This window comes from Astatotilapia calliptera, chromosome 23 (genome assembly GCF_900246225.1).
Source record: "Astatotilapia calliptera chromosome 23, fAstCal1.2, whole genome shotgun sequence".
NCBI lineage: Eukaryota > Metazoa > Chordata > Actinopteri > Cichliformes > Cichlidae > Astatotilapia > Astatotilapia calliptera.
This window is the reverse complement of record NC_039323.1, coordinates 12,979,898-13,004,063: the sequence shown is the minus strand read 5'-3', so window position 1 is coordinate 13,004,063 and position 24,166 is coordinate 12,979,898. Positions and strand designations below refer to the sequence as shown.

General features: G+C 41.3%; 2 protein-coding genes across 5 annotated transcripts; one reads left to right on the top strand and one right to left on the bottom strand.

Moving 5' to 3' along the window:
• Positions 1-685: 685 nt before the first annotated feature.
• On the top strand, positions 686-3,768 carry smx5. Its single transcript, XM_026158668.1, has 5 exons — positions 686-767; positions 963-1,030; positions 2,343-2,373; positions 2,487-2,546; positions 3,299-3,768. Exons 1-5 carry the CDS (start codon positions 765-767, stop codon positions 3,422-3,424), a joined length of 288 nt encoding a protein of 95 aa, XP_026014453.1. The 5' UTR covers positions 686-764; the 3' UTR covers positions 3,425-3,768.
• A 1,201-nt stretch (positions 3,769-4,969) lies between these two features.
• On the bottom strand, positions 4,970-22,371 carry bcl6aa (BCL6A transcription repressor a). Of its 4 annotated transcripts, XM_026158664.1 has the most exons (11): positions 22,296-22,371; positions 19,558-20,082; positions 12,593-12,685; positions 9,058-9,229; positions 8,745-8,966; positions 7,686-8,636; positions 7,229-7,410; positions 6,976-7,143; positions 6,761-6,891; positions 6,378-6,515; positions 4,970-6,289 (listed from the first exon to the last, which is right to left on the bottom strand). In XM_026158664.1, exons 2-11 carry the CDS (start codon positions 19,583-19,585, stop codon positions 6,146-6,148), a joined length of 2,229 nt encoding a protein of 742 aa, XP_026014449.1. In that variant the 5' UTR covers positions 19,586-20,082; positions 22,296-22,371; the 3' UTR covers positions 4,970-6,145. The 4 variants fall into 4 exon arrangements, with proteins under 4 accessions (XP_026014449.1, XP_026014450.1, XP_026014452.1 ...); XM_026158665.1 differs by lacking the exon at positions 22,296-22,371 and having other exon boundaries at positions 19,558-20,086; XM_026158667.1 differs by lacking the exon at positions 12,593-12,685 and having other exon boundaries at positions 4,971-6,289; positions 22,296-22,370.
• Between the last annotated feature and the right edge of the window lie 1,795 nt (positions 22,372-24,166).

The window sequence follows — 24,166 nt, the reverse complement described above, 5'->3', positions numbered from 1 at the left end:
GCTGTGTTTTCCACCCTGAGTATTTGAGAATTAGAAGGCCCTATCATGGTTTTCCTTACCTTTCATGTTATACAGTAACTGTCTGTAGTTGAAAACAAAAATCCCAAAATGACAAAGTTCAAGCAAAAATACAAATAAATTCTGAAAAAACAAATTACAGACAAACAAATTCATAATTACAGAAATGTAATTACAGCGACTATGGTACCAGCTGTCTTTGCATTGTGCATTTTTTTCTGCTAAATAAAATAAATAAATATAATTTAAAAGTCATTTTTATTAAGTTCGTGTTTTGTTTTGTTTTTTTTTAAATTAAGGACCCACACCCTCTCCTAGAAGATGTAATTTGAAACTTTGGATGCATTAATTATAAACTTCCAACATATATTTATTTATTCTTTGGTTGCACCAGAAAAAAAAGATTTTGTATTTTTCATAAGCATTTTGTTAATGTCAGCTGACAGTGTTAAACTTTTTTTAATTATTGTCTCTTTAAATTATATTTTATTTTATTTAACTGAAATATATTTTCATATGAAGTTTTTATTTATTTATTAATGTATTTTTGGGGAAATCGCAATAAAATTAAGTCAATTAGATAAACAACTGTGCAAGCAACGTTTCCCATGCATGAACGTTGAGCTTAGCTCTGTCGCCTCTGTGTGGCGAACTTTAGTAATTACACCCTGGTGTGTCTCAGGAATATTAAGGCTTTGCTACGTCATCGACAGGCGACGCGCCGCTAGGAGAGGGCAGCAGTAAGAATGGTAAGGAATCACGATGAAATTATGACTTTTCTGTAGAGTTTATAGCAGATAGGTGCGGCAGGAGAGAGCCTCTGACCCGAGCACACCTCGGTGTTTCTCTCTAACCTTTATTCTTTCAGCTTTAAAAAAAAAAAAAAACAACCCACCGCCACGCTAACCGTGCAGCTAACGTTAGCATGTGTTTCTGCTCCGCAGCTTTTTTACTCGTTTTTCAAGTCGCTGGTGGGGAAGGACGTCGTGGTGGAGCTCAAAAATGACCTGAGGTTAGTATTCGTGTTCAATTCGCTCACATAACCTGCTGTTTTCCGGCCTGTGTTGTTTGGTCGGCGATTGCTGTTTGGAGCTTCGTTAATAGTCGCAGCAGCGCTCCTACAGTCACAATTTGAATATTGATTTTTTTTATTAGTTTTCATTTCATTGCAGCAGTTTTTAATACTTCTCAGCTTTAGTTCCGTTTTATTGAATTCTGCAAGAATATTCCAACACAAACAGCTCACTCTCAGTCATACACATTCTCAGAAAGTCAAGCTAACAACATTTCCTGTGTGTTTTACTCTGTGGTTGTTCAGTTTGTGAGGTTAGAGTTCCAGGTTAGTTCGTTATGTTACGCACTTCTGCAATCAGTCATCAGTGAAAGGCCTTAGACAGCGATCAGTGGTCTCTGAGTCTCTATTATGAGCTCAGCACTGAAATATTTATTACGTATTACCGTAGCTGTCACTGCTTAAATGAAACTAATCTGCATGAAACTGTCGACATAAAACACAGAACGTTTTATTTCTTGTAACTGGTCACACTGACGACCACTGATGAAATGATTGTCATGGTTGACTTCTTGTTGGAGATGATGTGGGGGGGTTTTCTGAATAAAATCTGAAGTGTCTTCAAACAGGATTGAAACTGGACTAAATGTAGCTTAAAGCAAGATTTTGAATCCAGGTTGCAGCCTGTCAGGTCACAGCCGCATAATTACATTTGTTTTAACATTACTTCAACTTCTGTATGTCGGATAAAAGTGAAGCGGAATAAAATGTTTTGTGAGATCAGAGTCACAAACCTGTCTGCTTTGTTTCCGTGTTGCAGTGGTGGTATCAGAGCTTTCTTTCATAGACGGAGTAGATTGAACAAACTACAATGAGACTTTCTTGAACACAAACTGTTCCCTTCTCAGAGTTAAACTCTGGAGCAGGGTCCTGATGCCTGTCAGTAATGACGGTTTTAAAATAAAACAACAGGTTTGTGCTGCTGCCTGTCGTTTCCAGTACAGCTTCTAAAATATGTGCAAATTACTGAATATTATATTTTGGTGATAATTCTTATTGTTTCACCACCCAGACCTGTGGAAATAAATGTTTAAATACCCATAAATTAATCAATAACTGGCATGGAAATCCTGAGGTCAGAAAGAAAACCTCAGAAGTCGTGTTTGCTTCACCTGGGCACACCTGACTGTAAATTCCACCCAAATACCGATGAGCTGTTCCCAAGCCTCATAATCTAAAGATCAATTGAGCAATTTTGGTTTGTATTTGTGAACAGAGTCATGTTCATGAATGTGTGTGTTTCTCTCCTCAGCATCTGTGGAACGCTTCATTCTGTTGACCAGGTTGGAAATAATTCATTTGTTTTCAAACGGAAGCTGTTCAGTTTTTAAATTTCTGCACGATTGCTCACTAAAATGCCGTTTTCACATCGCTGTCCTCTGCTTGCGTGTTTCAGTACCTGAACATCAAGCTCACAGACATCAGCGTCACAGATCCGGAGAAATATCCACACATGGTAAGTTTTGCTTCTGGAGACTTTTCACATTTCATACAGGGGGGAAAAAAAAGACTACAGAAACAGATTAGGCTGTCGCTGCTAAACAGGAGTTTACAGTTTTACAGTGTACAGAAAAAAAAGGCTGTTGCAGTGTACTTACAAGGTTTTTAAGGTTCTGCTACAGAGGTCTGTACAACCAGTAAAAGAAACTACATTCTCTGCTGCTGTATGTGAGAATGTAGAGATGCTGCCCTTCTACCTGATGAATCTTTTGATTAGATGAATATTCCAGCGGTGAAAATTTGCACAGGACTTCTGTTTTCCACACAGAATGATGCATGATAAATAATTAGGGGCTCAATTATCCCCCCCAAAAAAGACACACAGACAACAGCTCCTCCCGAGTTATTCAAATATGTTTACACAAATATCTTTTACATTGATTGTGTTTTTCATCTATTATACACAAAGCTTTCAAGATTTCCATCTTTGTTTTCATCATGTATGTGAGCTCCATTTGCTGCTGCTCAGTTTTTAATGAGGTCAGGAGGAAAAACTAAAGTTAGATATTTTTCCCCGTGTTGTTGTTGTTGTTGTTATAATACAGCATCAAGAACATAAGTGTAAACTTTAGCTCCTTATTTAAAAGTTGCATAAAATCAGAGTTCGGACATTAGGAAAGGCCTTGAATGTGCACTCCTTAAAGCTCACCAGCAGCTCCAGCACCGAGTGACGGCTGTCTGTCTTCACACTGTTTTCATTTGCTGCAGCTGTCTGTGAAAAACTGCTTCATCCGTGGATCGGTGGTCCGTTACGTTCAGCTGCCGGCAGACGAAGTGGACACTCAGCTGCTGCAGGACGCTGCACGGAAAGAAGCCATGCAGCAGAAGCAGTGACGGGGCTGCGGGACGGGGGGTGGGGGGTAAGGGGAACAATGAATGGGTAGTTCTGGTTTTGGGTTAAGTTTGTGCAGCCTCTCTTTGTCTCTGAAAATGTGTGTTTGACACTGGGGATCAATCATTTGCAGTTTTTGTTTTCTTGTTATTTTTTTTTTTAATCTCACAGACGGTTTAGATGTCGTCGTTTGATCCCTTTTTTTGGTTTTATATAGAAATAAACTAATCAGAGAGTCCGGAGAGGAAACCTGCTGTGATGTTCATGTTGATGATAACAGGCACGCTTTGCTTATCAAGTTGTGGCTTTTTTATGCCTCTTGGAAATAAACATTATTTTATTTATATTTTCATGACATTTGTGATTTATTTTTTATTTTTTTAGGATGATCTTGGTGACATGTTGGAGGATTTGAGTTTTTGCTGCTGAAGAACTGTTTTTCTATTCCAGTATTTTTGAGTACTGGAGTGTCCACGTCAGATTTTCAGGGCTGACGATCACATTTAAGCTCTGCTTTAAAAACCGCAGCCAAAAAAATTTAGACCTACTCAAAGCAGCACAATTTAAAGCCAAAATTTTTGAAGTTTTTTTCCAGTGAATAATCAAAGTGGTCAAACATCCAGGGTACCGGTGCTTGTTTCTGTTACTCCATGTCGCAGACATTAAACTACTGCAGGCTGTGATCTGTCCTTCCAGCTACCGAGCTGACTGAAATGAGCCTGTTACATTTTACAGAAGAATACTTTAATGGCTTTCATGCTGTGAGATGTTCAAATGTCATTAATGGTCATTTAAAAAAAAAACAAAAAAAAAACAATTATGCAAAAAGGAGTTGGCCTGTCTGATCTCCTTCATGCTGTTGCTGTTTTCTTCAGCATTTTGGGCATCAAGCTTCCTGCAGCAGTACGTCTGTTTCTGTCCGTCTGCTGTTTTTCATAGGAGTATCAAACTAGTGATTACAACTGGGAAATTACAATAAAATTAAAGCATATTCCCATACAGCTTCCTCTGATCCTTGCACCACCAACACCAATGGCCTAATTCCAGTAAAAGCTTGCACGAGAGGTATACAGTACTAATGAATTCATGGCAGAAATTAACTTTAAAAAAAATGACTATAGCACAGAAACATCCAGCGACTCGTTCACTTTCAGGGTTAAACAGTGAAAGTGTCAGGGGTAAATGAGTGTTTCAGTTATTGACAGCTTTTATTTTTTCCTTGGTTTTAGATGGAAAGATCTGGCTGAGCCAACCCTAATAATACATGGATATTTAGAAGAGTTCAAAAGCCAAAAACAAGGTTGAAATCATCTCTTCAATCTCTTTGTTCGAGTCTGTGGCTGTAACCAGAGTGGAAGGTACAATCGTTTGAAATGTTACATGAAAACTGAGTGAAAAAGCCACGGTGAATACTTTCGATTAAGTTTACTGCCACCCTCGCCATCCAATTTCAGCCCAGTGTTTCAGGAACACCAGTCAAATCTGTGCCCGTAGATCGAGGGACATTCCTCATGAACACAAAGTGAAAGAAAATAAAGCGCTCACTCTTGAGTTAATACATAGAAATCCAATACCTTTATTTTACATTCATACATCTATAACGTTGTACAATAATTTTAATGCAGTTAAAAAAAAAAAAAAAAAAAAATCCAATCCGAAAACAAGTCCTGAAGATTTACAATGATGAGTCTGCACGTTCAAAGGTTGGTGACGAGCATTTAAAAATATACACTCACACGCTCACACACAAACAGGGATCTAGGACAAGTGGCGTCCTTGAGTTGTACCTTAACAGAGCTGGGCTGAATGGAGAAGAATTCAGTCACCATAGAGAAAGGCACATTGAATACACAGTGTATCTACAAAAACAAAAAACCTCGACATTTACACGACTTTTACCGTAGGATCTAGAACAATGAGCAAAACTGTAAACCTTCACTTATGAAAAACAAATCAACCAACAGAAGTCACACCTATACGAATACATTTGAAGCAAAATGTTTTTCTTGGTCGATACAAAGCAGTACCTTGAAATGCATTTCAACACTTAGATTGGCTCTGCCCGCAGAGAGCAATCCTACGGATATAATTACACAATATGTCACAATATTTATGCAGTTGCCCACTTCGTGCACGCCAGAACCCGACACCGGTTAGAGAGTACCTCATGCACATCCTCAGACAGCAGCAGACATCTGATATGTTTTACACCAAATCCAATTATTTATTTTTTAATTCCCCGCTCACGTGAATATGGCAACTTGACAACATGTACGTACATCTACATAAAAATCATGTATAGACAACTCTATACAGCCGCAAATCCCATTATCTTAAAATATATGTACCACCCGTCAAAATTTTCAATACTTTCAGAAAAGTAAGTTCTCTGATATAAAATACTGTTTTTTTCAAAAAAACTGATTGTTTACATTCCATCCTTCTCAACAAAATAAAGCTTTTTATATACGTACCTTCGAAGCTTAAAAACACTCCCCACATACATATATATATTTATATCTATATAGAAACAATAAAGTGACTAAGACGCCATGTGGCTCTACGTTCACATGTAGTGGAAACCCGTTTAGAATGGCATACGCAGCCAATTTACATGTCTAATAAACACAGTGTGGCACTACAATTTTGGATGATTGTACAAGTTGGGGTTCATAAATGCCAAGGTCAAGATTGCCTCCTTTAAGCTGCTTCCTTCATCTGGCTCAGCATGCTTTCGTCAAGTCAGTGGGCATGTCTACTGTGGACATACGGTACTGGATCTTTGTGTTAGTGATGGCGCCGTGCTTCTGTCGAAGATGCAGCCGTAGCTGGCTCTTGTGGCGGAAGTGCAAGTTGCATTTTTCACACTGAAAAAGAAAGTGCAGCGGCGTTATTTTCACTCGCTTTGGTTGGACTCGACTCAGGAGGTTCCTAACTTTGAAGTATCATTCTTACATGGTAGGGCTTTTCGCCTGTGTGTATGCGGAGGTGGCTCTTCAGCGTCTGCAGGTGACGGAAGCGGGTTCCACAGATCTCGCATGGGTATGGCTTCTCGCCCGTGTGGATCAGCACATGAGCGCGCAGATGAGCAACCTTGAAGAAAAAAAAAAAGAAAAAAAAAAAGTGGGAGTGAAACTTAAATTAAACTTTTCAGACATCGCATGTTTTATATCAGCACGTCTATGGGCACTCCTGTCGAGCTAAATATGATTACAGCTGCCCATAATTACAGCTCATTAGCACGGTTAGCTGATAATACAATAGAGAGGGAAAAAATTTTGTAAGACACTCTTGAGTTTAAAAAAATAAATAAATAAATAATGTAAGGGCATAATTACCTGTACAAAACGAGCTCCACACGTCTCACATTTGTATGGCTTCTCTCCTGAGTGGATGCGAGTGTGAGTTTTGAGGTTAGCTGGTCTGTTGAACTGAGCACCACAGATATTACAGCGATACGGCTTCTCTCCTGAAAACAAGAAGCAGCACTTTAGATTTCAGCAGCCCCTAAAGCCGATGAGTTAGATAAATGAGACTCGTGAATTGCTTTTACCTGTGTGGACAGTCTTGTGGCTGGCCAGGTTGCCCTTGTAGCGGAAAGCAGCCTGGCAGCGGTCGCACTTGTATGGCTTGTCGCTGTGTACTTGAAGCATGTGTTGTTTCAAAGCTTCGTCTTCAGCAAATTTGGAGTCGCATTCGTTACAGAAGAACGTGCCGTTTTCTGTTTAAGAGAAAAATCTGATGTTGACTTGTGCTCCGAAAGCGCTCAGATTCATTTTGGAGGTGAAAAGAAATCTCAAACTCACCACAGCTGGAGTCTGAATATTCTGAATGAAGCTCTGACATTTCCTCTGATAGACGGGACCTGGAGTGGTTGGGACAGACTTCCGAGTGCTGCGGGGACTGGGAGCCACAGGACGAGCATGTGAGGCGGTTCAGGTAGTGTGGAGGGTGGCCATCGCCATTCCTCAGAGACCCCTCAAGCGCACTGCAGACACAAAATCGAAAACTAATCCAGTCAGACATTTCAAATCAGATTCTTCCAACATAAATTTTATTACAAAAATAAAAATCCTACAACTATCCTGCCTGATATTTACAAACACTGAATTTCACTTCATGCCTGTTTTTTCTTATAAGAAAAAGAAATTTTATGTGCTCATAAAGAATCTTAAAATCTGCCCAGTGTGTCATCACCTCAACTATACATTTCCTTGTTTTGTTTAAAGCATGCAGATGTGTACGTGTAAAACAAAAACCCACCTGTTAATGATGTTGTTGAGACGACTAGCCTGGGGTACTGGTAGATCCTCGCTGTTGCTCTTGCTCGTCGTTTGTGGGTCAAGGTTCTCCGAGTCGTTGGGGTGGAGGTAGGGTTGCAGGGCAAGGCGTTGAGGTGAGTGAAGCCCAGGATCCCTTAACCCCACCTTGTCCTCCTTGGCGCTCTGATTCAGCACAATGAACTTGTACTTCTTCCAGTTGCGAGCTTTGGGGTCCTGCGTGCCTTGTGGCGTTTGCGCTCCAGCAGCTTGGGAGAGGCTGGCGTTCTTGCTGCTGCTGGACTCTGTCGGGGAGTTGGGCTGGCAGTCTGATTTGAGGGGGCTCTGCGGGCTGCTCATGAGGCTCTTGCGTCCAGCGGAGATTCCCAGGGGATAGTGCTGATGGATGAGATCTTCCTCGGCCTGAGGAGCGTGCTCTTTGCCCAAGTCTTTCTGGTGCTCAAGGGACAACATGGGAAATGCACGCTTCCTTGTGCTGAAACCGACAGACTGGCTGACCCCCTCGTGGCTCTCTTTCCTCATCTCATCGTCTCTCACTACCTCCCTGGAAGCATAGGTGGTGGAGTGAATGATGCCGGAGGAGTTTGTGCCAATGGCTCTGCTGTAGTCTGCCCTGATGCCGCTGTCATGCGGAGGACAGTGCTTGTGGTGGATGCTGCTCTTTGAGAGGTCAGCAAAAGCATTTTTGGTATCGGCCAGCTTGCAGAGGGGGAAGGGGAATCCTGGCATGGGAAACTGCCCGTAGAGATGGTAGTTGCTGGGGGTGCTGACCCCGCTGAACATGTTTGAACCGTAGTGTCTCCCGTCCCTGAACGGAGCTACACGGCTGTGCAAACTGTCAACAACATCATGGGCTCTGTAAGCATGGACATCCTGAGGTAAAACCAAGGGACTGACCAGAAACTCGTCTCTAGGCAGCTTGACAGTCGGATCACTGTGAAGAGAACGAGGATGCCGTAAACATGGAGGTATTCATAACCATGGATTTATTCTTATCAGCAATTTAAAAAACACAAACAAAACAAAACTGGCTTCCACCCACCTGGATTTGATGAATCTGTGGCAGGTGTCTACAACGTGGTCCATCTGCAAGTAGATAGCTGTATTCATGATAGCCATGATCAGACTCTCCTTTAGTGTGAGACGGGAGGTGTACATAAACTCTAGCAGGATGGCAAAGCCCTCTGGGTCCACCTTTGGGTCCAGACTGATAGCACTAAGGTTGCACTTGTGGGAGTCAGTGAAGATAGTGTAAAACAGCCCACTGCAGCAAACGAAAGGAGCAGACATGCAAAGATCAGTCGCTTGTTCAAAAGAAATAGAACGGCACAAACGCCGATTTTAGTTTCACACACCTGCAAGCCATGAGAACGGTCTTGTGTGCACGAAACTGCTGCCTGTTGACCAGGATAGTGACATCTGTGAGGATATCTCTACTGCGCAGCCGGTTCAGGTTGAGCAGAACATCACTTGCATGGCGCGTGAACTGTATGCAGCTGTCTGCTGCGCAAGCCATTTTGTCAAGTTCTGCAAAAAAAAGGGCAAAAGCATAAAGATTATTCTAATTTTTAAAAAAGAAAGCAAGTTTAAATAAAATATTCGTGTATTTGGCTGCCATGCCACAAAGAGTATGTGTGCTTCAAGTAGATGAACTTGGGCTCAAGTTACTGACGATCCTCCGAAGGCAGCACGCACATCACCAGAAGGCGGCGCCATTTATTAAGTAAACACTGTCTAGACATTTAAATTTCTTCTTTGGAGTCATTTCTCTCCCCCTCACTTTCTCTCTCTGAACCTCTGGTTAACAGCTCAATGCAACAAACTCCTTTGCACACGTGAGCATTTTAAGACCATCCAGACCTCCAGACGATATAAATGTGCACGGTTTAAATACACTCCACAGAAAGAGAAAAGTTCATGTTGGTCATTAAAACTTGTACATTTTTAAGGCAAACACCTGCGCATTACGCATTAATGAGCTGTAAGATGGGCGTTGTGGTCTCAGAGTTGGGGCTCTCCTTCAGCGCATTCGCAGCTGTACAAATAAAAGCGAATTGACTAAGTTATTACTCTAAACTTTTTGTTGGCACACAAATAACCTCCAAATTTTAAATTCATCCGCAAGATGGCCTCACCATGGCACTTTTTTTAAACTCACACCGGTGCAGCTGGGAGGGTAACACAAGTGAGAGTTTGACTTGTTTGCTGTGGTAAAACCGGTGAAGCCCCGCAGCGCTGCGCAGCGCATGTCTTTAAGCGCATTTCTGGGTCAATTACTGCACGAGAGCAAAAAACTAACATTTAATTAACTGAAGGAAGAATCGGCTTCACGAGACGGCAGGGGACTCATAACCGGATATTTACTTCAGTGTAACTAGACACGTCCGAAAATAGAACCAGAACAGAATGCACCTTAAAGTGACTGATGGCCAATCATGAAGTACTTTCTTCAGTACTTCCCCCCCTCCTCCTGTGAAACAGAAAACCTCCGAGGAGTATCACAGCTTTTAAACTTCATTTCAGTGATAGGACGCGTTTGTATTTATTTTTAAATCTAAAAATATCTATAGTTTTATTTTCATTTCTCGGGTCTCTCGTCTCAGACTGCGCGTAAATTACTGCACAACCGAAACTGCGCACGTCTGGGTGAAAAGCTCTCAACTCGGCGTAGTTTGGTTATCATGCAGCGAGCTGTCACAGTGGAAACATGAGAGACAACTTGTAGCCTCTGCCGCGGAAAAAAACCACACACACACACTCAATCGCTCTCTCTCTCACACTCACACACACACACACCTTCCAACTCTAATATTTCCGCTCCAGTGTTACGGTAACAGCGGGGCTCGCTGTGCGCAGCTCTTTGCGCTCCATTAGAGCAAATTACGGAGGAAAAAAGAAAAACGCTGAGAACCTGCGGCTGCCACGCTGCCAGCAAAGTTCGTGTGAAAGCGCAGCGAGCCCACTCAAAGTGAATCACCGGGCAAGAGCGATCGCAACCGCCCGGACACCTGATTTCACGCGATCTCCGGGCGGCACACGCTCATCCAGCCCCGCCGTAGCTACAGCCTCCTGATAGGACGGGCTGTCAGCGCGAGCGTCGCGAGCCGGAGCTCAGCGGCGGCCGCCGCTCTCAGCCCCGCCGCCTCACTGCGAGCGCGCGACCGGGCTGAGAGCAGCAGCCGCTCGCGCTGTCACAGCCCGTCAAACAGCCCAACAAGCACACAAAGCACCGGCATACATGTCGAAAACAGCAGCAACAAATAACACATAACAACTTCGCGCCAAATTAAAGCAGAAAAAAATAATATGGAATTTAAAAAATCACCTGGTAGCGCTTTCCTAGAAACTTCTTGCATCACCACTTCTAAGAACCCCAGTTCTAAGAATCAGACGAGCACAATTCTCGGAATTTGAGCCCCGGACCGTACCACTCTCCCGGGGCAGGGGAGAGGGACCTCCCGAACTGCGAGTTAAAACAACCCGTTTCCAGAGCAGATATCCCTTCCGATTTTCACGCAAGGCGGCTCTAACGGCGAGAAAACTTAAAAGCAGCGTTTAAATAAGCACAAAAATGTGTATAATATTTTAAAAATTTGAACATTTAGCAGCCACATCCCCCGCCTTTTGGTTCGATCCGCAGTCACAGGACGTCGAGCAGGCGACGTCACCAGTTCCTTAAACCCGGCCCCCGAAATTCTCAGAACTAATTTATATTCCATGACTTAAGCAGCGCATCGTTTGGCTGCCCGTCGTCGCATTTAACACACAGACCGTACATGTACAGCACACAGACAGCCCTCTTAATTAGGCCCATGCGGACAGGCTCGCTCCTCTCTATGTCCACGGTTCTTTTTTCTTTGTGGTTTCCTGCAGGTTTGCTGTGACCACATAGACGGAGAATACATCGAGTCACCACCGGGGTTTGTTGCAAAAGGAAAGCTTCGATAGATTTATTATTCACAAGTACTGTAGGCAGCCTGTTGAGCAGTGTGGATGCCACTTGTTTTGTTTTTGGGGTGTTTTTTTTCCTGTCAGTTAATCAGATTTTTCACTAGGTAGGTTGAGAGTTTTTCTTGTGATATTCTCATGCGCGCATAGCGGTTTCTTGCACTGCCTCTGCCTTTTGGTTTTTGCTTTAAAAGCAGGTGAATCTGAGCGGATTGTCGCTAAAACAGCTGCTAGTAATTGAGAGCTTCGGTAAATGAACTTTGAGATTGTGTAGGAAACTTGCAGAAAGCATGAGGTGAGCTGAGGAAGAAGACTGCACAGGAGTGAATGCATTTATATTTTTAATAACGTTTTTTAAATTATGCGAGGAGGTGAGATGTCAGGCTCATAGGTAGTGTGTTTTTGGCGCTATTATAATGTTATAGACGGGGAACTTGTATTCTGTTTCATGCTGCATGTACTTGTCCTGTTTTTCTGATTGGATTACTGGGATTAATTGGGAAGGGGAGGATGCCTGTCAGGTGATGTGCACACTTTAAATGCAAAGTGAAAGATTCCTGGAAAATTAATTAAATGCATTGCTGTGATTTTCTTCCCCCCACTCTACTTTTTTTTTTTTTTTTTTTAATTTAAGGCATGTGTACTCCCTGTTGCATCATTTCACAGAGTTGGGCAAGAATAAACTCCTCAGCCTACTGGAAGTGTGTTTTACTTGGTGCTTTCCTCTCTGAAACCAGCAGCAGCACTTGGGCGTCTGCGTGAAACTAGAACCAAGTGTGTAGATTTGTTACATCCCTACATCGAGGGTAGAAGTGGTGTGAATTTATGCGCTTATTACTCGCTAATAGTTGGCTTCTGTGTCTCGTTTAGGGGATGCCAATAACTGAAAAGTACTATTCATTTCATGAGTTTGTGGGCTTGCATTTACTGTCAGTGACTCACCCTGGAAACTTTGCTTGTGGTGATTCCAAACCACGGATTCCCCGTCTTTTCTCATCCCGTTCACTCCTTGGCACAGAAGGAGCATTTGCTGAGCTGGAGAATATAACACAAAATAACAGTAATTATTGGAAATATTAGGTCGAATGAATAACAGACTTATGTCTCCTCGAAAGAAGAGACACAAGTCTCCAAGTAATTCACATTTGTGGTTTCTCTTGTGTTTTATGAGATATATAGTGGGTAGCACTGATTAAATATTCAAATAATGCATCTGATCTGCATTTACTGTAAATATTAAAGGGCAAAGAGTGACTGAAGATCCATTTTAGTGGAACATACAGCTGAGTTATGTGGATTTGTATTTAATTTATAAAGCCTTGTAGTCTATCTTTTACATTTTTGTAATTTAATGCATTTGTATAAAATTCAGAGTTATTTTACATGTTTTTTCTAACTGTCCACAGGTCAAATTTTTCTGAGAGAAAATAGTTTTAAAATATCTGACACCACAGATTGCTTTTTCACAGCCCTTTACCTCTGAATTCAGCGAACAACAAACTGCGTTTCCTTTTCTTTTCCTTCTTTCTTTGTTTTTTTATTAACCCTTTGCATGGCGACACACTCTGTAACCATCATTTCCCCGTGGATTGCCCGAGCATCCACCCATCTGGATCCGGCATCCCACTAAAAACACTCCAGGTGTTCACAAACCATTGGGGAAAGGGGGGGAAAAGTCTCCAAAATAATTAAGACGCGCGCTTTTACAGCAATCTCCGATTCAGCATTGCCAAATAAAGACTATGTTGAGCTCCAAACAAAGAGCAGCGTCAACTTTATTTCAATCCACTTGGGGGATGTTTAAGGCGCTCCAGCACAGTTATGCATAATGCACGGCCATAAACCATCCAGGAGTTCGGAGAGAGATGTGTAATTTACCAAGGCCCCATGCTGTGCCCGGCTATAGAAGGAAGAGATAATTACTGCAAATCCTTGGCAAACTTTTACTCAACCAGTTCCTAGCAAAAATAAATGACCCACTTACAGAGGACAGAGAGACAGTGCTGAGTGGCTGATCAATATGCCCCCGTCTGAACTGATAGAGAGTGTATTATTGCGTTATGAACAGTTTATCGGTTAATCCTTGATCTTCTTTCAGGCTGTACAATTAAACAAGCGTTCGTGACGTCTGGGTCTCGGCTCCTTTGTCTGAGCACCACGCCGTTCAGAGACAATATAAACAGGCTGTGACAGTGATTCAAGTCTGACCGACCGGTAACAGCTGCACATTTAAAAAAAAATCTTGTACACTTCTGACACAATGTGAAACGTCTCTAAGCCGTATCATTGCCTATACTTGGAGCATGATAGGTCATTGAATAGAAATGCCCACTGACAAAAGCCTGAGGCCCGGAGGTTGCCTCACTTTTTTTTTCATAAACTGCACACTTTTGTCTCGTTTCACAGCAAATTTCTGCCAACTTCAGTGTTCATTGTCAGCAAAGATGTGAGTGTGGAGTTTTGTTCTGAGAGGCATGATGCAACCGCACTGTAACACCAAACAGATAATGCTGTTAGCTACAGAGGTCTTTTTAGTTCCTTTCTTTAAAAGAATTTCTTTTTATATTGTTGAGTTTCACTTTTTTAACTCCATGCATCCCAGAAGCATTTTTTTTTCTTTCTGCATTTGTCCACAACTAAGTTTCTCTTTGTAAAACACAATCACTACTGCAGGTCTGAATTGTGGCACGACTGCAGCGTGGCAGTAAAAAGGGTTTGTTTTCCACATCTTATTGTATGCATTTGTACGTTTTCCTTGATCCTCCGTCTGATGAGGTGATCGTAAACACACCGTACTGCATGCATGATTTACAGCAACATGAGGTGTAATAAATAAATTCACTTCAAAAGACTTCCTGTGCAGGTAACGATGAGCTCACGTTGCTCAGAATCTTGCCTTTTGCTTTTTTAATTAACAGACGAGTCATATTGTGGCGTGAAATCATGTCTGTTTGCAACAATACTGCCGCGTGTGTCTGCACTCACACGCTTGAGTTTGAACGTTGCTTTTTGGTGCCCCTTGACTAGGTTAAACGCACGTGCGCGCGCACACACACACACAGGAAGATTACCAGCAGCTCAGAATCACAGAGATAAAGAGCTTGCAGACGTTCACATTTATCTAAAAGGAGAACAATTATTATATGTTCATGACAAAAAGCGATCATGACCATTTTTGCAAATGCATTTTATTCAAAGGGTGCTTCCTAAATAGTCATCAGTGTACTTTTTACACTGTTCAACAGAGGTCCTGAAAAGCTTTGAGAAAGATTTTTTTTGTCGTGTTATTTCCAAAACAAAAATATCATTCCACTTGCAAGAAAAGTAAGTTTTGGAGAAAGTTTCTTCAGTGCGCCTATGTGGATAACCTTGAGTTCACTAAGCAAGCTACATGCTAAGGTTATAGTCAGAGCAGAGGCGTGATGGTAGGCCAGAATTCCAATTTAGTCATATCAAAGCATGTAGATTCAGGACTTTCTCAAGGCCAGCTGAGAGGAGCCAGGAATGCAGTCTGCAGAGTCGAACTTGTTGGAATTTTCCACACATACCGAAAACAGTCTCCTGCCAGTGTGCCATCTGCTGGTTGATGGGTCAGTTTCTTCCACGGAACATGAGAATAAATAGTGGAAGCATGCGGCAATCTCTACCATCTTCACTTATCTTCACAATCTGAGGGCTTGCATTTTTTTTCACACGCCCAGGGCTGCAAAGCGTTCGAGTTCCATGTGCACATGAGGAGTTGTTAAATTTGGAAACAACTTTTGCAGACATTACATTTCAAAGCCTTGTTATGCATCTCCATGTGGATTCAGTTTTGTATTTTAATAGAGGTATCCGCATTCTGACAGGCAGCTTTAGCACAAGGATTCAAATGGTAAACAAGTGGGTCTTATTTCTTTGCACCACCCTCCGTAATGATCCAATAAGAACCATCTCTCTGAATCGACCCCCCTTTCCTGCTCTACTGTCACAACACCTATTAGTTAGCATCAAGCTGTAGATCTTGGTATGCTGGAAGTGCACTGGAAATTTTTCAAGGCTCCTTTCTCGTATCGCAGCATTTTTGTTTTGTCTGTGTGTTCTGGCATGTGCACTGGATTTATAACCACTGTAATCCCAAACAGATAGATAAAAAAGATCAGCTTTTTGAATGCAAACTGACCTAAACACTGACAAAATGAACAGAAGATCTTCCTGTTAAATACTGACACAACATTTGGCTGCTTCTAAGATGTTATCTACTCCATTTTAGGCTTTCTGTTATTTTAATGTTCCCACTATAACCTCAATAAGCAGCTTCTTACTAGAGAAAAAACTATTTGCTGTGCCATGCAATATTGTCAGGTTTTGATCACATTATACTATTATTTTAATGGGCCTGTTATATTTTCAATTGAGTCTTACTGTAAGAAAATTACAGCTATTTGCTCCCTAGAATATGAATCCTGTGGTATCATAATCTGCCATTTCTATATTTCTATTATTATCTCAAAAAACGTTTTCTTTCAATAAAACAACGACAGTAATTTGCTGTGTAAAAATGCGAGCTTTAAAGTGCTGCTAGTTGTTGAGTTGCTGTTAAACTCATTTCAATGTTCCAATAAAATTGCTGTAATTTCTTACTGTAAAGTCATGGTTATTTATTATGTACAGTATAATAACATCAGTTGTTTGGTTGTCATTATACAATTATTTTAATGCTTATTTAAGGTATGGTAATTTGCTGTATATAACAGAAGCGTTACAATGTAATAGTGTTAGTTATTTGGTTGTTTTTCTTTTGTTCCTGTTCTGATCTTAATAAACTGTTTTTATTTGAACACCTTTTTGGTAATCTGCTGTATAGAATATAAGTTTTACAGTTAGTCGAGCTCATACGAGTCTCACCAGAGAAGAAATGCTGAATTGTAACATAAAAATCTGCACATGCACATAGGTTAATGTTTTCCCCTCAAAGGCATCAAAATGCACAGAATTCCACTGTTTTACATCAATTTAGTTAATTCCACATTAAAATTTAATGTTGCATGGATGAAAAGTAACTTAAGTTTATCTGATTGGGATGCGGTGGGTAGGGAAGCACTGCTGTGCTGCGTCTCTGGAAAACACCTGCTTCTGCAGTTCAGCATATTAATTTCACACTGTGATTGGACATAATTGAGACATTGTTCAGCTCTTTGGTGACACAGTGAGAAAACACAAACACGCTGTCTCAGCTAATGGCAACCAGTGATTTTAGTGTCTCGTGTTAAAAGCGATGCACTGTAAACAGACCTTTGTGAAAATGCCGAGCGCACAGGTTCAGAACGATTAATTCCAACCTTGCTGTTCTCACTGTTTAGGCAACAGAGGTAATATTTGGAGTGTATTTCCACTGTGCTGATGGAATCTTCCCCTGTCAACAGGTTTGCGGGGATGTAAACGGTCCGGGCTCAAAGCTGCTAAACCAGTTTGAATTCTTGTGAATGTTCTGAATGTTCACTCCCACTGCACAGCGACGCTAAAGCGTTTGTCAAGTAAAAGTAAAACTGAAGGGGAACACTCAGTGGGAGCACTGCTGCAAACATGAGTTTGTAGAAATTCACTCCACACAGATGCAGTCGCAGCAGTGTGTTTTGTTAGCGGGGACTGAGCTCTCACGTCGCCCCCCACTCCTCCCCCATTTAACTGTTGCAGCTCTGCCTTTGCTGGTTTTTCCTCTCTCTTGCCCTCACACTCCATCATGCTGCGGCCCAATTTTGATTTCCACCATATCAAATTCTCACATGTTGCACTGCTTCCACTGCCAGGTCAAAGTAGCCGCCTGTATCCAGTGCCAACTGCTGATACTGGTCTACAGGGCTGGCTAAACAGGAATTACACACACCTAGCTCTAGGCCACAGTTCAACAAGAGCTACGTACAAAGCAGCAACAGTGCACTCAACACATCCAGCACTTCAGCTCCTTGTCTCTGCTGCTTCTGTGCTAGAAAACTCCTAAAATATGAATGCAGTCCTGGGTAAAATTCTTGTTAGACTAATATACATTTTTAACTACCTCAAATCCAGATATGGGAAGTCACTGCGGTTCCAAATATAAAACGCCTTTCATTATAAACACAGGAGCTTTGACATTAGCCCTCATGTTTTGGTCGAGAGTCCACATCTGCATTCATTGTTGCCAGCCTGTATTTGTATACAGTTATATTTTTATATCAGCTTTTATGTGCTATCCTCCAGTCGAAGCAGTAAATGGATTTAAATCCAATGTGGAAACGTGGGATGAAAGCAATCCCACCAAGCCCCAGAAATCAGAAAACTCTGGGTGCTGACGTGGATTCAAGTGGAAGATAATTCCAGCATTTAATGTAAATAAAATATCAAGGAAAATATCATGCATAATTTATTAATGCACATTTACATTTCAAATGTTAATATGCAGATAAAGAAAGTGCCATGACTCTCTTTTTTTCCAGGCAAAGCTTAAAAACGTATGTGCAAGTTTTCTCAAAATGTGTTTCATTTTCTCACAACACTGACTGCCTCATCAGCACCCACACCCAGTTAATATATAAAACTAGACAGCTCTTTGTTCTGAATGATTAAAAAAGAAAAAAAAAAAGAAAAACTCCCACAGATTATTTTTGCTGGGAAAAAAAAATCTGCTCCTATAAGCGTCACACCTCATTAACCATTTGATCGAGTTCAAAATAAAGGCTCTCTTTTTTTGGCAGTGAATGCATTTTTGATTCAAAGTTAGTAACACTAACATATACTGCATCCCTTTGTGCCTTCATTAAAAGCATCTCCACAGCCCAGGAAATGCCAGGTGGAAGTTCATATTGTGACAGATCCTGCGCTCGACACATTCTTATAATTGTTATCTGCTCTACATCACACAGTTACCTTTGATATCTGCTGCACTCTCAGAGATGCTGTGCTCTGCATGCACGGGACCACAAACAGTTCTTAGTACACATCACCACATAACAGAAAATTAAATTTTCCAACCAAAGTGTGGATTGCACCGAGCACTAACGTTCTTTTAACTGTAAAACAAAACATTACACCCAAGAGTTTAGCTTTTGCAGAACATAGATTTATCTAAACCACTCACCTTTGTTTTGTTCTGTGTCCTTTGTGCACTCACGAGAAGATTTTTGGAGTCTACACTTGGCATGAAAATCAAAAGTGAATCAAAAAGGTCCCTGAAATTGTTCATATCGCATCTTTGCTTGCGCTAAATGTCTATTTTACATGTTTTTACATATTGCAGATAAAAGCTGTGAGGGCATTATTTATTGGAGTCTGTACTTCCATTTGCTTATCAGATGTCAGTTGTTTTATCATGACCTGCACTCACTGTATGTCCTTTTTTGTTACTTTGCATGGTTGTTCATATTGTGGCTGCGCAGACAATTCAGCAGTATATTGATTTGATCTCAGAGATTAACTGACTGACATGAAAGATATATGGAAATTTATCAATACAGGTGTTAGCAAACAGTTTCTGGCCTTCCTGTCAAAGTGTTTGGCTGTCTGCCATCCTGCTGAGGTATGATGTTCTTACTTTGACTTATGAATGATGAATAAAAGGGAAATAGTTTCAATCAGGTTAGCTCGTCCTACCTCAGAAGCCAAATTAAATACAATTAGAAGATCCAACAAAGGAATTTAGTTTATAATGATAACTTAGCAAAATGCTAAAATGCTATTTCATATGCTTGTAATGTTATTTCTTAACCTGTTGGAATATCTTTGTCTCTTGTACGATGGACAAAAGTAAATTAGCATTCAACAGATTCAGAAATTTCAAATACATTTCAATTAATTAAAAGTTTGCTGATAATTTCTTCCCTTTTCAGCAAAGCTACAATCGTCATTCATTAACCAGCAGCAGCACCCAGTTTTTTCTATTTTTTACTCACCTTTTTTCTGCTGGAAGGAGTGAGGCATGATGGGATGTGTAGTGGGAATAAGGTGGCAGCGCTGATTTTTGAACTGCACGCTCAGTTAAGGAACCGGAAGCGCCTCTGCTGTAGCTTGAAGAATTGTTTTCACCAGAGTTTTATTTGTCTGGCAAGTAGCTGGATGATCCGGGATGCTGAGGCAGACCGGTACCAAAGCCTCGCTCCTGAGTCGCAAGCAGCCAAAGCTTGAAGGGACGAAGCTGGAAAAGGGCACCGAAGCGGTGAGTTGTCGGTGATGGAGAAGCTCTGGCGAAGCCTCGTGTCTGTCGTTGTGGAGCAGGATGGGAACGCTTCTGGAAAGGCAGGCACGGCAGCGGGGCTGAAGTGAGTCAAATCCACTGAGCACGCTTCACGTTAGTGAAATGGTCCACAGGGCATCTCTGTGGCTCTCTGAGCTGATAGGCCGCCTGCACTCTAGCGTTCATTGATTGTAGCACTCACAGTCGCTCCACTTTTCCACGAATGCTAAAACCGTGGGGCAGGCTCAGTTTTGAAAAAAAAAAAAAAAAGAGAGAGAGAGATTAACAGCCTGTAAAATAATCCCAGTTTTCTATATATATTTCATTTGAATGAAGAGTCTTAAATCCCATTAAGCCATAGCAGCACAAACCATAGACTAGCAGTGCCTTTAACATGGAGGAACTCGGGCCATCTGCCAGATCAGTTTTTCATATAGGGCAATGACACATTGTTTTATAAACAGAGCTTTTATACAACAGACATTTCAGTGTCCCGAGCATTAATCTACCTAAGCTTATCTCAATCCATGGAACTAGATATTGCTCTTTATAACTTGTCTACTGGAGGGGGTGTTATTACATCACACCAGCTGTCACTCCAACACGGCACGCCCAACAGGAAGGTCAGCAATGTTTCAGCAGGAGACAAAATTAGGGAGCAACGCCCTGACAGGAGTAAAAAAAACCCTGATATTCATCCTAAACTGTTTTTTTGTTTGTTTGTTTGCTTTTTGTCATAAGGTACTAGCAACTAATATATCTGCATCTCATTAAAATGTAATCATTTGATGGCAAAAGCACAACACAACTGGTGCTTGATGAGGTACTTGTGAGCATGAAATCCATACTGTTAAAAGCATTTTGCCAAATGCATGTGCATCAGTTCTAATCGTACTTGACACCTGATGTTGAACTCAGATTAAATGAATACACATGCTGTCTGTGCAGATAAGCTCACCTCACCGGGTAAGAACTCCCAAAGCTCTTACCATTACCAGCATTACATGCTGCACAGCTTTACTATGTCAGCTGCAGGCAGTGTGTTGGATAGAAATGCTATCATCTTTATGGAAAGGCGTCACGTGGCTACATCAGAATGTGCACTTCTATGAGCAGAAGAAACTAAATATCAGAGAAAAAGCAAAAGATATACTGTATTGGGCGTTTGACAGATCTATCCACGTTCAGTACGTTCATCGCAGCCACGGGATAATCCACTGGATGAGTGGACTAATATTCAGCCAATCCTGCTAAAGCCAAATTAGTCCAACACATTTCCATCATATTTCAGAATAAAGCAGCCCTAACAATCTGAGCTCTTGGGATACTGATGGCAAATGACCGGTGAGCCCTGCAGATCCCTGTGATCCAGGGATAAACTTCCCATGAAGAAGCCTAAGCCTCTTAAGTGATACACAAATGAAAGCCAACAACAGGTCACACCGACTCAGAGGAAAACTTTGATTACTGTACTGTCCTCTTCCTGTCACTGGCAGCCCCAGTGAGGCGGAGAGAACCTGGGCAGCATCAAAGGAACAAAACAATAAAACAACATCAAGACTAACTAAGGTCCAAGCGGTCACCCCCCCTCTTCTTCCACCCTGAGGCTTATAAGAGGATGGCTTCTGTTGAGCAGTGTATGAGTGACCTTAATCATAGGGGATATTTGGGTTTTATTTGGCAGCGATGTAACGCACGCGGTCATCACTGCGTTCGACTGGCAGGCATAAAAAATGAGAGGGGGGCAAGGTCGGTTTGCAAAGTGTAATCCATATCATCCCGTTACAGAGGCTGCACATGCCGGTCGCCCCGGGCCAAACAGCATCAAACACATTTTGATGCTGATAATGATGTCGGATTATGCTGTCATCTGATGTAATTTCGGCCTGCATCAAATTAACAAAAGAGGGATCAACCGAATTCTTTAAAAGAGGCCTTTTTAAGTTGTTGTTGCAACCTTCTAGATGCAAACTTGAATTCATTTCATGTTTACTTTTATCCAGGCAAACTTATACATAACATATTTCTAGCTTGGCCTTTCCCTTGGAAATATAAGATCATCCTCGCCCGCCACAGCATGCCTCGCAGTGATTCTTATCAAGACTTTATATGAAATATTTTGACCCTGCTCTGTCTGGAGAAAAAATTTACACCTGCTTTATTTTCCAAAAAACCCCCAATTTAATTAAAACCCTTAGTACTCCGAGAAGACCAGCTTGAATTTGTAGATAATTACCAAGCCTATCTATCAAGTGTGTCACTGTCATATTAATCATTTTTAACACTTAAAGATCTGAAATGTCTGATCTCCCATAAACGGTCCCCAGCATTGCACCGGTGCAGTTTCCTGGAGCTGTTTCAGGATGTTTGTGTTTCAGATAACCTTTCTAAAGGGAGTCGACTGCAGGTAATTATCACGTAAGCGAAGGAAAATACCTGCTTGTCATTTTCTCTTACCTGCTATCACGTTTTTCACATCTGAAATCTAGCTCCACTAGCAAGCAGCCTTTGTTGTGCCGACATGGAGCTTCCATCGCATCCATGGCTGTCGCTATCAGCTGTAATAAAGGTCACAAGAGCCAAATATAGTGCTTTGCATTAGCTGGCATTTATGGAGTGAAGAGAAAATACAGTGAATGACCCACGCAACGTGTGACAGGTGATCTGAAGTGACAGTCTGGGATTGTCTTTCTTCATGTAAACACACTTAAAAACAGATGTAACCACACTGTGATCTTCAGTATCAGGGATACAATTTGAGGGATTACCCCTCAATAGCCAAGACTGAGGTATAATTTGTTAGCAGAAACCGAGCCTCATCCCTCAGGAAACATATTAAAGTCATCTGGATAGCTGCTGTATTTATTTTGGGCATTTTCAGTTCAAACTGAAAATCATAATAATAGTTTTAAAGCCAACAAGGAAAAGCTCCTTATGTCCTTCCACCTCAGCTACTCTGCAGTTGAATTGCAGCCCATAGGTAAAGTGTGGAACATCTATGATGTGGATCATTATTGTGGTTTGGGCGGGAAGGGGGTCATACCTGTGTGTTTTCTGAAGGAAATCCCTTTTTGATTTGTCAAAATCGCTAAATCTAAAAAGTGACCACAATAGTAAAAAGTAACATGGCCACAACTGTTATTCCAGAAACAAACTTGAAGAAGACACAACTCTAATGTTACCTTGTTACATTAGTATTATTCTAATTTGTGTAGGGGTTTTTTGAAGCTCAAAGTGACCATATTTTTTTTTAAAAATAAGCTAGCGCTAACTAGCTAGCATCATTAGCAAGCTGCATTCCTGAACTTTACAGGTGCATTGCACAGACACTGATGCTACAAACTAACAGACTGATGAAACAGTAGAATTTCACTCACCAAAACTGAAGCACAAATCTCTTACAGGGTCTGTGCCGCACAGCAGCCATATAATTTAGCACATAACTGAATAAAAATGCTTCACAAGGCTAAAAGACCAGAAGGCCAAATTTCAGGTTCATTGCTGTTTTTGTTTGGAATCAGAAAGCATAAAACGGACCTTATAAAGTCAAGCCTTTTATGCTAATTGCTATTGTTTAACTGAAATACTGTGCTGCTGATTAGTTTGAATACTTGGTTCATCCTTGTGTGATAGCCAGGCGTTACTGGGCCAGTGGGGGAACCCTTGGATCTGTTGCTGCTGCGCAGCAGGGGAAACTGAATCGCCACAAAATAATTTCTAAAATGTATTTTTTGCTGTGAACTGCAGTGGACCTATTTTCTTTGTGCACAGAAGAGCTGGGTTGCTGATGCTGCTGCACTAACGGTTTGCTGCTCTCTGTGGATTTAACCCGCTGCATTTTTCAATATATGTACAGCTGTTACATGACCTATCATGGCTGCTGTCCAACCCCTATACTATAAATGTGGAATAAGACCAGTGATACTAAAGAGCATCATCAGATTAATTCAAACTGCTGCCCCTGACCTTGCTTACCATGGACATCACAGCTTAGCCTACTCATACTGCACTCTTTTAACTGTCCAGGACTCTCAAATGGCCAAAATGATTAACATTTAACTTATTATAAAATAAATTTCACAATCTAATTAACCAGGTAACACCAACACTTTATTATCTACATATTCATTACCTGATTTTATTTATTTATCAAATTCAAGCCAATCAGATGCCAACGCCAGCTCTTTCTGGCCATCTTAATCTTTTTAAACTTAACATTTTAAGTACTTAAATTTTTTTTTACATGTTTTTCAAACTGCCTCTAGAAAATTATGTCACGCTGTCAGTTTCTGTTTCTCACAAATTTAATTTTTTTGTCTTTTATCCTC

What these genes read in the sequence shown, in the direction of transcription:
- bcl6aa (XM_026158664.1), bottom strand. Translation starts at nt 19,585, where the DNA reads ATGCCTCACTCCTTCCAGCAGAAAAAAG. An exon ending in CACAGATTCATCAAATCCAG is followed by an intron (nt 8,637 to 8,744) that starts GTGGGTGGAAGC and finishes TTCTCTTCACAG; the next exon opens with TGATCCGACTGTCAAGCTGC. An exon ending in CCACAAGACTGTCCACACAG is followed by an intron (nt 6,892 to 6,975) that starts GTAAAAGCAATT and finishes TCTTGTTTTCAG; the next exon opens with GAGAGAAGCCGTATCGCTGT.
- smx5 (XM_026158668.1), top strand. An exon ending in GAGCTCAAAAATGACCTGAG is followed by an intron (nt 1,031 to 2,342) that starts GTTAGTATTCGT and finishes TTCTCTCCTCAG; the next exon opens with CATCTGTGGAACGCTTCATT. An exon ending in CGGAGAAATATCCACACATG is followed by an intron (nt 2,547 to 3,298) that starts GTAAGTTTTGCT and finishes CATTTGCTGCAG; the next exon opens with CTGTCTGTGAAAAACTGCTT.